A 13,916-nucleotide genomic window follows, 5' to 3' on the forward strand; every position below is an offset into this window, starting at 1 on the left:
GCTGTGCAAATAACATTTAAACCACTAATATATATATATGAATAAAATAAAACTACATATAGATTAATACAGTCCACTCATTCGCAACCACCTAGGCAACATTTATATTGAAATGAAACTATTGAATTAACGACAGTGGTGAAATTTAGTTATTTAGTCATTTAGTAAATTATGTATTTCCATATATCTTTTTTGTACAGCTAATTTATAGTTATTAATATATAAAGGCGATTCAAGAGCATACAGAAATAATAGGTTTCAATTAACATTTCGGGACAACTCGTGGGTTTTTTGAGAAGGGCGTTGAGGCGAACTAAACTCATTTTGTTTTTCTTTATTCAGGACGCTAAATGTTTCTTATGAATTCTTGTGATTTAATCGCATTATAACCAATATACTCAACGAAATCCATTGCAATCCAAATCCTTTCCATTGAAATTTCGCTGTTGGAACCTATTATTATTGTGTTTTCCATCTTAACGGTTTAATGTCAATGTTGTTGTTGTCATTCTCATATACAGCTGTCGGCAGATTTTATGCAAAGAGCAGCCATCCGATGCACAGAAAGGCCAAATAAAGAAACAGCTTGGAAAGTGTCTGTTCGTCCTCGTATTGCGTGGTGCCTCGATTGGCAGCTTAAAAAAAGAAAGGAGGCAAATAAAGCAAATGGAAATATTGAAACAAGTTAACACACAATGTTTCAACACAAACGGAAACGAACTCACCAGGCGGACGCGGTTCACCAAAATTTAGTGAGGATGTAATAAAACCGAAAGGAAAAGCGCCAATACCAAACGACATGTGAAAACCATCACCAAATCCAAAGCCAGGAAAACCAGGCGCCGGCTCTGGCTCGGTGCGGTGGCCAGCAGGTCGTGGGGGAACTTTATTGCTGTAGAAATAGGTTAGCAAATATCATTGTTGAATTGAATTTTTTCCTAATTTATTTTTTAGTTGAAGTTTTACTTACCGAGGATCCTCTTGTCGCGTGCTATTTCGCCCATAAAGTGGTATGACTTTGTCTTTGTCCACTGCAGCCTTGCATACTGGGCAGAGTTTACGACTGGGGCGCGTTAATAGCCACTGGTGTAAGCAGGGCCAGCAGAACAAATGCCCACACATACTAACCACGGCATCTTTTGCTGTGTCCAAACATATGTTACACTCATAAAGTGACTCATCGCTTTGTTCTTTATCGGTAGAACTGTTGCCGGGTGTGTCCTTGGTTTTGGCACTTAAGCCAGGTTCAGAGTCAGGCGATCCTGACTGTGCAGTCCCAGGATCGCCAGATTTCTTCAAATCAGCAATGTTTCCACCAGCAAGAGAACTGCCCGTAAATGAGTACGATGTACTAGAAGCAGCCCCTTCTTCCTCCGAAACTGTCAACGTTGACTTTTCAAACGGTCGCATTTGAGTTGAAGAAATATGTTTATTGTGTTTTTCATTGTTCACGTGCTCTGTGACTGTGTCCGTATTGTTGACATTGCTACTCCCAGTATATGGTAGGTTGGGCTGCTCCGGTACTGTCGCAAAATGTGGCATTTCCATGTTTGATCCACTCTTCCACATGTAGAGAACATAATCATTATAAGGTTTATTGTATAAATCACACAAAAAAAATTTAATTTTAAGTTTTCAGGATGTTCAACGATGAAAAAACTGTTATTTTTATACCCGTACTCGAAGATCTAAGGGGTATATTGTATTTGTGGTGAAAGTGGATGTGTGCAACGCAGAGAAGGAAAAGCAGCACGAGACCACGCTATCCATTCTCTTTCTCGCTCGCACACACTCCGCCCTATGCAATGCACGACCTTTGCGAAGAAGATGTAGAATCTACATTTTGTATGTAGAATCTACAATTCAGATGTGGCTTGGACATTGTAGACGTAACAGATTTAGCAAAAAAAAATTCAAAAATTGATATACTGACTGAGTACTTATTACTCAGTAATTATTATTCTGGCTATAATAATGATTCGATCAGATCCATATTTGGCAATCCGGTAGATATGGTCATTCTTTACGATACTGCGTTTTTAGTTTTATCGTATCTTTAAAATTGTGGCTGGCACAGATTTTCGTTCTTTGTGGGGGCGGAGTCTGAAAACAAAATGTTGTTGCTATAGCTCTTATAGTCTCTGAGAACTATGCGCTCATCGGGACGGACGGACGGACAGACAGACAGACTCAGATATTGATGCTGATCAAGAATATATATACTTTATGGGGTCGGAAACGTTTCCTTCTCAGCGTTGCACACATCCACTTTTACCAAAAAACTAATATACCCCATAACTCTTTGAGTATGGGTATAAAAATAACGAGAAGGAACGTGTGAGTCGCATCTGGGGACGCGACTCTACTTTTATACCCGTACTCAGTCAGTATATAAATTTTTTAGCTTATGATTTATGTAGAATTTAAAAACATTTACATTTTTTTGCTAAATCTGTTATCTACATCTACAATTTATATGTTACATCTAACATGTAGATTATACATCTAACATGTATATTCTACATGTACCATTTAGATTCTACATCTTCTCCGCCAGCTGGCGCTGGCGTACATAACGAGGCAGAGTGTGCGAGCGAGAAAGAGAATAAGTAGCGTGGTCCCTTGCTGGAGGAGGTGGGGGAAGCAACTGAAAATTAATTTCTTCATTCTTTAAAATTGTGCCTGCCACAGATTTTCGTCCTTTGTGGGGCGGGGCGGGCGGGGCGAAATTTTGAAATACACTTATAGCAGTGTGATATCACATGAGCCTGGAAACAAAATTTGGTTGCTCTAGCTTTTATAGTCTCTGAGATTTAGGCGCTCATCAAGACGGACAAACGGACATGGCTATATCGACTTGGCAATTGATGCTGATCAAGAGTATAAATACTTTATGGGGTCGGAAACGTTTCCTCTCTGCGTTGCACACATCCAATTTTACCACAAATACAATATTGATATATATTGATAATATTAATTCTTTTTTGAGTACGGGTATAAAAATTGTAAATCGCTCTGTCAGTGATGTGACAGTTCTTAGACGGTATAATATACATTAATTGAATGCAGAAAGGTCCCAGAAAGCTCCGCGTTTGGATCTAGGAGTACATGGGTGCATGACTTCAGTTTGGAAAAACGCATGTGGAATGGCCTGTGTCACAGTGACATAAATGCTTTTGACTGATGATAGTAAAGTTGTACTATTTGGTAAGATAGACTCAAAAGATTATGTTTGGCATTCACAGACATACATATTACAGTTGAAAAATTCCTGTTAAAAGGCTGTTTTAACCGGATAATGACTTGAAACACCCATAAAATCTCGCTAAGAATTGATTTTCATCGGAAAAGATCGACGTTTTGCCATGGCCAACTGTCCAACTGAATATTATTCTCATCGAAATCTTATGCTGGAATACCAAATACATTGTTGCAACTGCAAATCCGTCAACCAGAGCAAAGTTCTAGCAAGTGGTTCAAGGATTATTGGCGCAACTTCTATTGAAGCGTTGGCAAGAGATTTATGACCCATATTCGGCCGGTACAGTTTCGCGATGAAAACTAAATTGATTAAAAACTAAATATTAAAGCTCAAGAAACATGAAGAACCTAAAATATATGTTTTATATTTGAGTTTCGTTGTTTTTTTTTCAATTTTCTAAAAAAAAAAAACACTACTATTTCATTGAACAGCATATTTTATGGGTATTCGGCTTATGTCATGTAAAACAAGAAGATGGAACTCAAATGTATGGATATTTCTTCGGTTTTTTTAATGCTTACAGTCCAGTCTATTTAAAATGGTATAGTTTCTTCAATTTGGATAACTGGAAGTGTCTCAAAAACAGTTTTGAAAGTGATGAGGTGCGGCACTACTATTTCATTGAACACAACTGTGCATGTTTAATAAACTAAAAACAGAAAAAGTTCATTTTATATCAAAGATCAACATTTTTACTATCTGTTCATACAATTTTTTTTTAATTTTCTACTATGGTATCTTTATAAACGAGAAGGAACGTGTGAGTCGCTTCTGGGACGCGACTCTACTTATACCCGTACTCAGACAGTATATACACTTTTGAGCTTTTTTGATTTTTTAGAATTATAGAATTAAATTTTACATTTTTTTGCTAAATCTGTTATCTACATCTACAATGTATATTCTACATCTGACATGTATATTCTACATGTACCATTTAGATTCTACATGTCCTCCGCTAGGGGTTGCTCGCGCACAGTGTGAACGCGGCAGAGTGTGCGAGCGAGAAAGAGAATGAGTAGCGAGTCTATTGCTGAAGGAGGCAGGGGGAGCAGCTGAAAATGAATTTCTTCATTCTGGCTATAATTATGATCCGATCTGATTCAGATTCAGTTTTATCGTATCCTTAAAATTGTGGCTGCCACACATTTTCCTCTTTTGTGAGCAAAGCAAAAAGTCACTTTTTGGCGCACATAAATTATTCGTGCAGTCGTTAGGTTCTTCCTTTCCCCAAGGTATTGTTGCCCTATTAGGCTGGGCCAAAGTTTGATAAAAAATTTATTTTTTGTTTTTTAAAGCGGAATATGCTAAAATTTTGTTTTTTGTTTTTTCAAGCGGACACCCCCTTATTCTGTTCTTTGTTAGTAATTGAAATTATACAATTTTTTTTTAAATGTTATGTTTGAGGGTTGCTACCACGAAAAGAAAAACACACTTTTTATAACCGTGCTCAAAAAAGAGTTAAGGGGTCTATTAGATTTGTGTTAAAAGTGGATGTGTGTAACGCAGAGAAGGAAACGTTTCCGACCCCATAAAGTATATATATTCTTGATCAGCATCAATAGCCGAGTCGATATAGCCATGTCTGTCTGTCTGTCTGTCCGTCTCGATGAGCGCCTAGATCTCAGAGACTATAAGAGCTAGAGAAACCAAATTTTATTTCCGGACTTATGTGATATCACACTGCTACAAGTGTATTTCAGAATTTCGCCCAGCCCAGCCTGAAAACGCAGAATCGTAGAGAATGCCCATATCTACCAGATTGCCAAATCTGAATCAGGTCGGATCATAATTGTAGCCAGAATGAAGAAATTCATTTTCAGTTGCTTCACCCGTCTCCCCCTGAATGAAACACGCTACTGATTCTCTTTCTCGCTCGCACACTCTGCCTCGTTCAGTGCGCGAGCAACCCCCAGCGGAGGAGATGTAGAATCTAAATGGAACATGTACAATCTACATGTTAGATGTAGAATATACATTGTAGATGTAGATAGCAGATGTAGCAAACAAATTTAAAATGTAAAATTTTTTTTTTAAGTTCTCAAATTCTAAAATTTTAAAAAATCATATGCTCAAAAATATATATACTGACTGAGTACGGGTATAAGTAGAGTCGCGTCCCCAAAAGCGACTCGCACGTTCCTTCTCGTTTGGTTAAATATACATTAAAAAAATAATTCGTCGTTTTTTTTCAAATAATATTGAAACTTAACTAGTTCATATGGATAATTAGGAATTTTTATTTTATTTTTTAGTTACTGTTAAAAAATTTACGATTAGTGAATCTCAGGAAGTTCAGCTGAGGTTGATATATTTAGTTAAATTGTTCGCAAAAACTTGTGCATGTTTTTTACTGCCAATAACTGATTAATTACGATATTAATGGTATCAACATATGTATATGCAATAGATTTCACCACATTATTCAATTCATTCAGCAAAGAAAAAATTCGGTAGCAACCTCTAACAAATTTTTTTAAAATAAAAATAAAAACTTTAATATCCAAGCTTAAGATAACAAAATTAAGGGGTGTCCCGTTTAAATTTCAAAAAAAACATTTTTTGGCTCACGCTAGTGAACTACGCATTAAAATTGATCCATTAATCCAAAAATTGTCATATTTGGATTCACCAGTTAAATCACAAAAGTAAATAAAGTCATTAATGAGAAAAATCGAATACCAACTATAATGAATGGCTGAGGGAGCATAGAGGTTTGTGGGTGTATAGGTGCAGCTGGAGCTGTGAGAATGGTCTTAATTAATGACAAAATTAGCAAGGACATGTACAATGATAATTTGAGGACAAATTCCATCAATGTCCATTAAATTTGGGCAGTCCTAAGACAATCTTGTATCAGCCAAAATTATGCCGAAAAAATGTATCTTTTTTGGATCAAATCTTGCCACCAATTTACCAATGCAACCAATGAAAACTCAGCTCCAGTTACCTGACTTAATTCCGATGAAGCATGTTTGGAGAAATTTGGAAAAAAGGATACAAATACCCAAAATTTCATTGAAAGAATCCTTGAAAATGGCTCTGCTTGTTTAGTGGGTCAATATTAATGCATAGGGCACCAATATCTTGAAGGAAAGGTTGTGCAGAGGACTTTTAGACAATATTCGTTCGTTCTCTTTCTTAGTGACCAGACGTGTTTTTGTTTTGCGCTCCGCATTTTCCTTTTGTTTAACTTAAACATCCGGTGTTTTTATCTATAATTTAACTCTCTAACTAACTTACATTAAAATCAATTTTTACCGCGGGTGCATGCCTAATAATTGTGTAAAAACACAACTTATTAATTTAATTTTTTGAGTCGGTTAGTCGTGTGTTTGTGTTGTTGCTTTTCGTAAGTACGCCCTCTCATTACATTTAGCCGCTCTTTGTCGTAGCTTTTTCCGTCTATCACTCTCTCTCTCTCTATCACCTAACTCTCAATAACTGTTCTTTGTCTCTCGCTCTTGTAACTTTTTGTGCAGTAACGCTCTCACTTATAAGATGTTGCTGCAACCACTTCTCTCTCTCGTCTTATTTTTACCGATTTCGCTTTAAGCATTTGCTCTGCTCAGTGGTCTGATTGCTTTTTGTTTTGAACTTTTTTTTCCCGAAATAAAAAAATAAAAGACATCAATCAAGAATTTTCTGTCTTCTTTGCCAAAATAAACCTGCAAGAAGCAGATCAGCACTCTTTTCCTTGAGAGTCTCGCATTCTCGTCCCACGTTATTGTGTTTACCGAGACCTGGTTAAAGCCGGACATCCTTAGTTCCGAAGTTTTGGCAGGTCGGTACACATTTTTAGAAATGACCGTTCGTCTCGACGTGGAGGTGGGGTCCTCATTTCAGTAAACTCAAACTTCACGTCGGAACATTTCATGGTCCAGGTTTAACAAGACCGAATGGGTAGGCTACCTGAACGTGTCCGCTGCTTTTGTAAAGCCGAGTTTACGAAGCTTAATAACCTTATTAGGGATTTGGATTGGTCCGCTCTGTACTTGTGCACTGACGTTATGAAAGGCACAAACATTTTTTACAATGCACTTGACACATCTGGGAAGCCTCCTTGTTTTACCGAAGAGTTATCTAGTCTAAAAAACTTAAAATCAAGACTTTATACAAAATTTCGAGAAGTTGGTTTTCCCTCTTCTCTCTCTCGCTCGGTCAAATTTCTCCGTTCTTAACGCTCAATGCTATAAAAATTACCTATCTCGATGCAGGATACGATACGGCACAAATAATTATAGAGGTATATCTAAGTTATCCGCTATTCCTAAAATGTTTGAAAAAATTTTAACTCCGCATTTGCAACATCTCTGCAAACCACTTATATCTCCGTCTCAACACGGATTTATAAGGCGGCGATCAACAACCACCAATTTATTAGATTTTACCTCTTTTATCATTAAAGGCTTCCAAGGTAATTTGCAGACGGATGTTATTTACACTGATTTCAGTAAAGCATTCCAATCTGTAAACCATTCCCTCCTAGCACAAAAACTTGACCTTCCGCCTAATCTTTTGAGATTGATTTCTAGCTACCTTCGTTCTAGGTCTCAAAGAGTCCTCTTCAAAAACTCCTTTTCTTCACCTGTTAAGGTTACTTCTGGAGTACCACAGGGCAGCCATCTAGGCACCATTCTATTGACACTCTTTATTAATGACCTGCCTTTAGTATTAACAAACTCTCGAGTACTCATGTATGCGGATGATGTTAGACTCTGCGCCCAGTATAAGGATATTTCATTTCACTCTCGCTTGCAATCCGATCTCAATAACTTTTAGTCAGGGTGTTGTGCAAATATGTTACACCTAAATGCTTCGAAATGCAAAGTAATGACATTTCATCGCTCCAGCCCCTTTTTGGCTCCTTATAGCCTCTGCGGTGGTTCTCTTGAGAGAATTACCTTGGTTGATGATCTTGGTGTTAAATTAGACCCAAAGTTAATGTTTTCTGAAAACATTTATACCATGGTAAAGAAGGCCATGGGCGTGCTTGGGTTTATAAAGAGGTGGTCAAAGGAATTTGACGACCACTATATAATGAAGACTCTCTATATCTCGCTTGTCTGTCCGATTTTAGAGTAAGGGTCTTGTGTATGGTGCCCCCAGTACAAAGTACACCAGGACCGTATAGAATCAGTCCAGAAAAACATTTGATGTGCGTGGCCTCAACTGGGATGCAGGTGTGAGACTGCCATGTTTAAACTTTAAACTAGAATGTTAAGGGTGTACGAATAATGTGTGCTTAGTGTATTTAGAATCTAATTTTTATATCCTCATGCAGACTAACATGTTTCGGGATTGGAATAAAAAAAAATCAAACTCGTGATATGCACGTATACATATTTACATAGTATAAGCTAATGTGTACTTTGTCAAAAATAAAGATGGTAATAAGATTATAAGAAATACATACAAATTTACAAGTTCATATTAGTATAAATATATTTATATTAATGGCACCGTGCGACTAATGTATTAACTATTAATACGTGAATATCAAAATATAAACGTTCATCTGCTAAGCCAAGCCACACACCCATACATATGTATGTATGTTTACATTGGCATAGTGGAGTTTAAAAACACTGCACAAATATATATGTATAAATATTTAGAATTAAATGCCTTGAATCAGAATAAAAATATTCTTGTTAATAATGTTGCTACTTATGTAGGTAATCTATTTTGTCCTTGTTCATTCTGGGTTTAGTTGCAAATGTATATCAACTTGATTATACGTATGTATGTATGTATGTACATGCATATAAATATACACGAACGGGTAGTCCAAATAAACACGTATACCAAGGATGTGTTTTTTAATATAACGATACGATATTTACGTACATAAAATGGTTGGAATGGAAAAATAGAAACGTATTGTTTATTTATTAAAATTCTCAATTGGCGTATCAAATTATGGTCTGGTTACACGTCCAATCCAAAATAGACCTGGAGTACAATCGATGTGATTGATGTTTGGGTGCATTATATCGATGTTTTAGGATAACATTATAGCCTCAGCACACTAAGCACATCCCGGGGTAACGGTGGGAATTTTTGACTAGTGCCACTAACCATACAGTATATAGAAGTGCCAGTTAATACAACGAAAGTGGTGCAGCTGAGTTTTCAGCGTACGTTCCCTGGTCTTCGGCTCTGGGAATGACCGCGTTCGGCTCAAGACGTGACTCGAGCCGACGGACAGCAAGCATTTATGTGTGCACGTGTAACACACCAAAATATATGATTGTATGCATGGAATAATTTTTACCTGCCGAAACGACTTTGCTTGAGATTTCAGTTTACGTAAATGTGTGTGTGCCATGTATTCTCACATAATGTGCTTGCGTGGGTTCTACAATTTTTGGGCGCTTGAATTGGTTTTTCGTTTTGGTTTGAGGGCTGATGTAGCGACCTGAACTGATCTGCCGCAACATAAACGAGGAATTGGCATCTTTTTTTTATTATATGCATTTATTTTTACTTTTGCATATAAATATTGTGTAAATGCCGTCAGCATTCGACTTAGTTTGTTGCCGTACTATAAACTTTGTCAATAAATTTATGTTTTTTAGATTCTATAACACAAGTGATTTGAACTAAAATAATTTTATATATGTATTTATATACATTTGAGACACAAATCGGAGTGGCTTACGTTTACGTTTTCCTGGAGTGTGTATCCAGCAACACGAGCGGAATCCACAGAATTATCGGGACCGTCTGTGGACTGAGAGAACAGCTGACACTCAGCTCAGGAATATATGTTCTACAAATATTCCTGAAGTGAATGGTGCAAGATGTAGGCAAAAACTGTGCGCAAAAAAAAAAAAAAGCATACGGTACATAAACCGTTTACAAATTTGTCGTCGCAACTAGAACTTGAACCAGTTGGACTGCGGAGAGGGTTTCCTACGTCGTGCAAATGAGGGTCTAAAGACACGGCGACAGCCTCTGTTGATTGCAGTTGTAGAGAATGAGTGAACAGGCAGTGATGGTACTGTTTCTGATACTGATTTTATTCAACAAACTTAAATTCTATTTATAGGTAACAAAAGGTACAGAAAGTGCTGAGTCTAGTAAGAATATGGTAAAAGAAAATTGAAATTAATATTAAATTAATTTGGATTTAATATGATATTGTGTTATTGGGCAATTTTGATAGTCAGCAATTGCACCAGTGTTTTTGCACTCTGAAGAGCGATCGCATCGTTGGCAGAAATTGCTGCAGAAGCGGTTATTGTTGACTCAGCTACAATGCTTTGTCGTTTGTTATTATGTCTCCCGTTACATGGGTCGACCTGACTTATTCGATAAGTGTATATTATGTAATATTAATTAATGCTTAAATATGCGACTGAACAAGAGTTAAGGGGTATATTGTTGTAAGGAGGTTTTCTCAGGCCGGGGTACAGCCTCTCAGTCTGTCCAGGGCCCGATCCTAATACAGCCTATTTGTATTTTTGGGATCTAGAGATTGGAATGAGTGGCGAGGGAAAAGTGCGGCGCTCCGCGCTTGGGACCGAACGGGGCCCTTACAGCCAGGCACGGGAAGGAAATGCTCGAGGGGAATCCAGTTTCGGGGATGCCGTGCTTGCCCGCGTACACACCTTTCAACTGGTCCTCCGGGGGGAAAAAGGCGAGGTTTTCTACGGGGAAGGTGCTACGGGAAGGGGGAGGGGCGGACCACAGTCACCGTGCGTTGCCGCGTACCGATGCTATGGCCCGTCTCCCCAAGGATAGTGGTGGAGAGATGGAAGGGTACAGTTTGGTGGCAGCCGATACAATAACCAAGAGCGTTTTATATATATTCTTTATTATATCCGTGGTTGGGTCCCTACCTATCGCACCGTCTCTTTCTCTCCCTACACACCCACGTAAGTGAGCCGGCTTACCAGTCCTCTTTTCGCCTGGTTTGGTGCTATTCCGCTGAGTCTCGGTGGCCTCCGTGTTGGGGAAATCTTCAGCGGGCAGGATTCCGTCGGTGTCGTTGGCTGGGTCCTGTGTTGTTGTCGTTGGCACAAATCCTGGGGGCGGGGGTCACGGCGATCGCACTAGGTCTGGACCCTGCTCTGGAACTGAACTGCTCGCTTCTGACACCATTTTTCGACTCCCGGCTCGCATCTTTTTTTTACGCGTGCCAAGCCGCTTGTTCCTGCCTCTGCCGGTAATTCTGCCTGGCCATCGGCCACTTCGTAGCTTAGCTGCCGAACGCTGAGCCGATCGTCGATTATCTCTTGCGTTGCGGCGCTGCTCCTCTCTCGGCTGCTGTGGGCTGGCTTGGGGTGGTTTTCGGCTTTGCGCTAGAATTGCGTCGTTGGCTCTGCCGCTCATATTTCTGACGCGTGCCAGGAGTCTGCTCCTTCACATTGTATTTGTGGTAAAAGTGGATCTGTGCAACGCAGAGAAGGAAACGTTTCCGACCCCATAAAGTATATATATTCTTGATCAGCATCAATAGCCGAGTCGATATAGCCATGTCCGTCTGTCCGTCCGTCCGTCCGTCCGTCGGTCCGTCTTGATGAGCGCCTAGATCTCAGAGACTATAAGAGCTAGAGAAACCAAATTTGGTTTCCAGACTCATTTAATATCACACTGCTACGAGTGTATTTCAATTCGCCCCGCCCTCTTCCGTTCCCACAAAGAACGAAAATCTGTTGCAGACACAATTTTAAAGATACTATAAAACTAAAAACGCAGTATAGTAGAGAATGCCTATATATACCAGATTGCAGAATCTGAATCAGATCGGATCATAATTATAGCCAGAATGAAGAAATTAATTTTAACTTGCTCCCCGCGCCTACTTCAGCCAGAAACCCGCTACTCATTCTCTTTCTCGCTCGCCCACTCTGCCTCGTTTAGTGCGCGAGCAACCCCCAGCGAAGGAGATGTAGAATATACATTGTAGATGTAGAACCCAGATATAACAAAAAAATTTAAAATGTAAATTTTTTTTTAATTCTAAGATTCTAAAAAATCGTGCTCAAAAATGTATATACTGACTGAGTACGGGTATAAGTAGAGTCGCGTCCCCAGAAGCGTCTTAAAAAACGCAGTACAATAGCACATATTTAAACCATCACTCAAAAACATTTAAATGACAAGCATATTATGTTAATAAATAAAAAAGTAAAAGCCCTCGTCAATTATATTAATACAACCTTGCTGAAGTGTAATTTAACACCCCGTTGCAAGTCGGCCAGATCGGTTATAGGGCAGCTATATGAAATAGGGCTTCAAAGCATATGAAACTTGGTTGGTGGTATTGGGACCGTAAAATATGTACACAAACCAAATTTCATCACAATAGCTTCAAATTTAAAGTTTATGCAAAGAAAAAAAAACGGAAAAAACCACTGTGCTACGGTATCTTTATATAAATGAAGTAAAGCAAAAAGTCACTTTTTTACGCACATAAACTATTCGTACAGTCGTAAGGTTTTTCCAGTAATATTTTAGTATTACAGCTAAAAATTAAAATTTTCCCGCGTACACCATCAAGCCGAAGCATGTTACGCGCGGAACCCAGGCAGAAACGCAGCCCCTCCTCGCGCCGAACTGACTGAGGGGCGCAGCCGCATGACGCGCGACGCGCGTTACAGAACCGATCACGAGCATGCAGGAAAGATAGGTGTTAGACTAAAATTCGAGGAGCTAAACACAACTCAAAGAGCTAAACATGCAAAGATAGCTAAGAAATAGTACTAATTACTGGTAAAGTATGTTAGTATTAGTGATTTAAGAAGGAAGGGAATTATTAGTGGATATTATATGGTAGAGGGAATTGAGGTCCGAGCATAGGACCCAAAATGGTTTGTGCAAGGAATAATTCGATCTAAAAAGTGGAAGGAACACCCTTGATCAGGTTGTGCATAAAAATCAACCAAGCATTTTTCTACGACTAACTAAGGTTGGAAGGTTTATTAAAAGCAATCTACGAGGGTAAGACTGCCAACTCCTGCATCCCAGTTGAGGCCACGCAGAGCAAAAAGTAAAAAGTTTTTCTGGACTGATTCTATACGGTCCTGGTGTACTTTCTACTGGGGGCACCATACACAAGATCAGTACTCTAAAATCGGACGGACAAGCGTGATATAGACAGTCTTCGTTATATAGGGGTCGTCAAATTCCTTTGACCACTTCTTTATAAACCCAAGCACGCCCATGGCCTTATTTACCATGGTATAAATGTTTTCAGAAAACTTTAACTTGGGGTTTAATTTAACATCAACCAAGGTAATTCTCTCAAGAGAACCACCGCAGAGGCTATAAGGAGCCAAAAAGCGATGAAATGTCATTACTTTGCATTTCGAAGCATTTAGGTGTAACATATTTGCACAACACCCTGACTAAAAGTTATTGAGATCGGATTGCAAGCGAGAGTGAAATTAAATGTCCTTATACTGGGCGCAGAGTCTAACATCATCCGCATACATGAGTACTCGAGAGTTTGTTAATACTAAAGGCAGGTCATTAGTAAAGAGTGTCAATAGTATGGTGCCTAGATGGCTGCCCTGTGGTACTCCAGAAGTAACCTTAACAGGTGAAGAAAAGGAGTTTTTGAAAAGGACTCTTTGAGACCTAGAACGAAGGTAGCTAGAAATCCATCTCAAAAGATTAGGCGGAAACCCTAAAAGGTCAAGTT

At 38.8% G+C, this 13,916-nt stretch overlaps 1 protein-coding gene across 1 annotated transcript; it reads right to left on the reverse strand.

The window, feature by feature from the left end:
- Positions 1–159: 159 nt before the first annotated feature.
- LOC111075292 (E3 ubiquitin-protein ligase RNF185) lies at positions 160–9,221 on the reverse strand. The gene is made up of 4 exons (XM_022368477.2): positions 9,113–9,221; positions 971–1,560; positions 726–892; positions 160–635 (listed from the first exon to the last, which is right to left on the reverse strand). Exons 2-4 carry the CDS (start codon positions 1,546–1,548, stop codon positions 535–537), a joined length of 846 nt encoding a protein of 281 aa, XP_022224169.1. The 5' UTR covers positions 1,549–1,560; positions 9,113–9,221; the 3' UTR covers positions 160–534.
- Positions 9,222–13,916: the final 4,695 nt, after the last annotated feature.

This window comes from Drosophila obscura, unplaced genomic scaffold, assembly GCF_018151105.1.
Source record: "Drosophila obscura isolate BZ-5 IFL unplaced genomic scaffold, ASM1815110v1 contig_87, whole genome shotgun sequence".
Classification (NCBI taxonomy): domain Eukaryota; kingdom Metazoa; phylum Arthropoda; class Insecta; order Diptera; family Drosophilidae; genus Drosophila; species Drosophila obscura.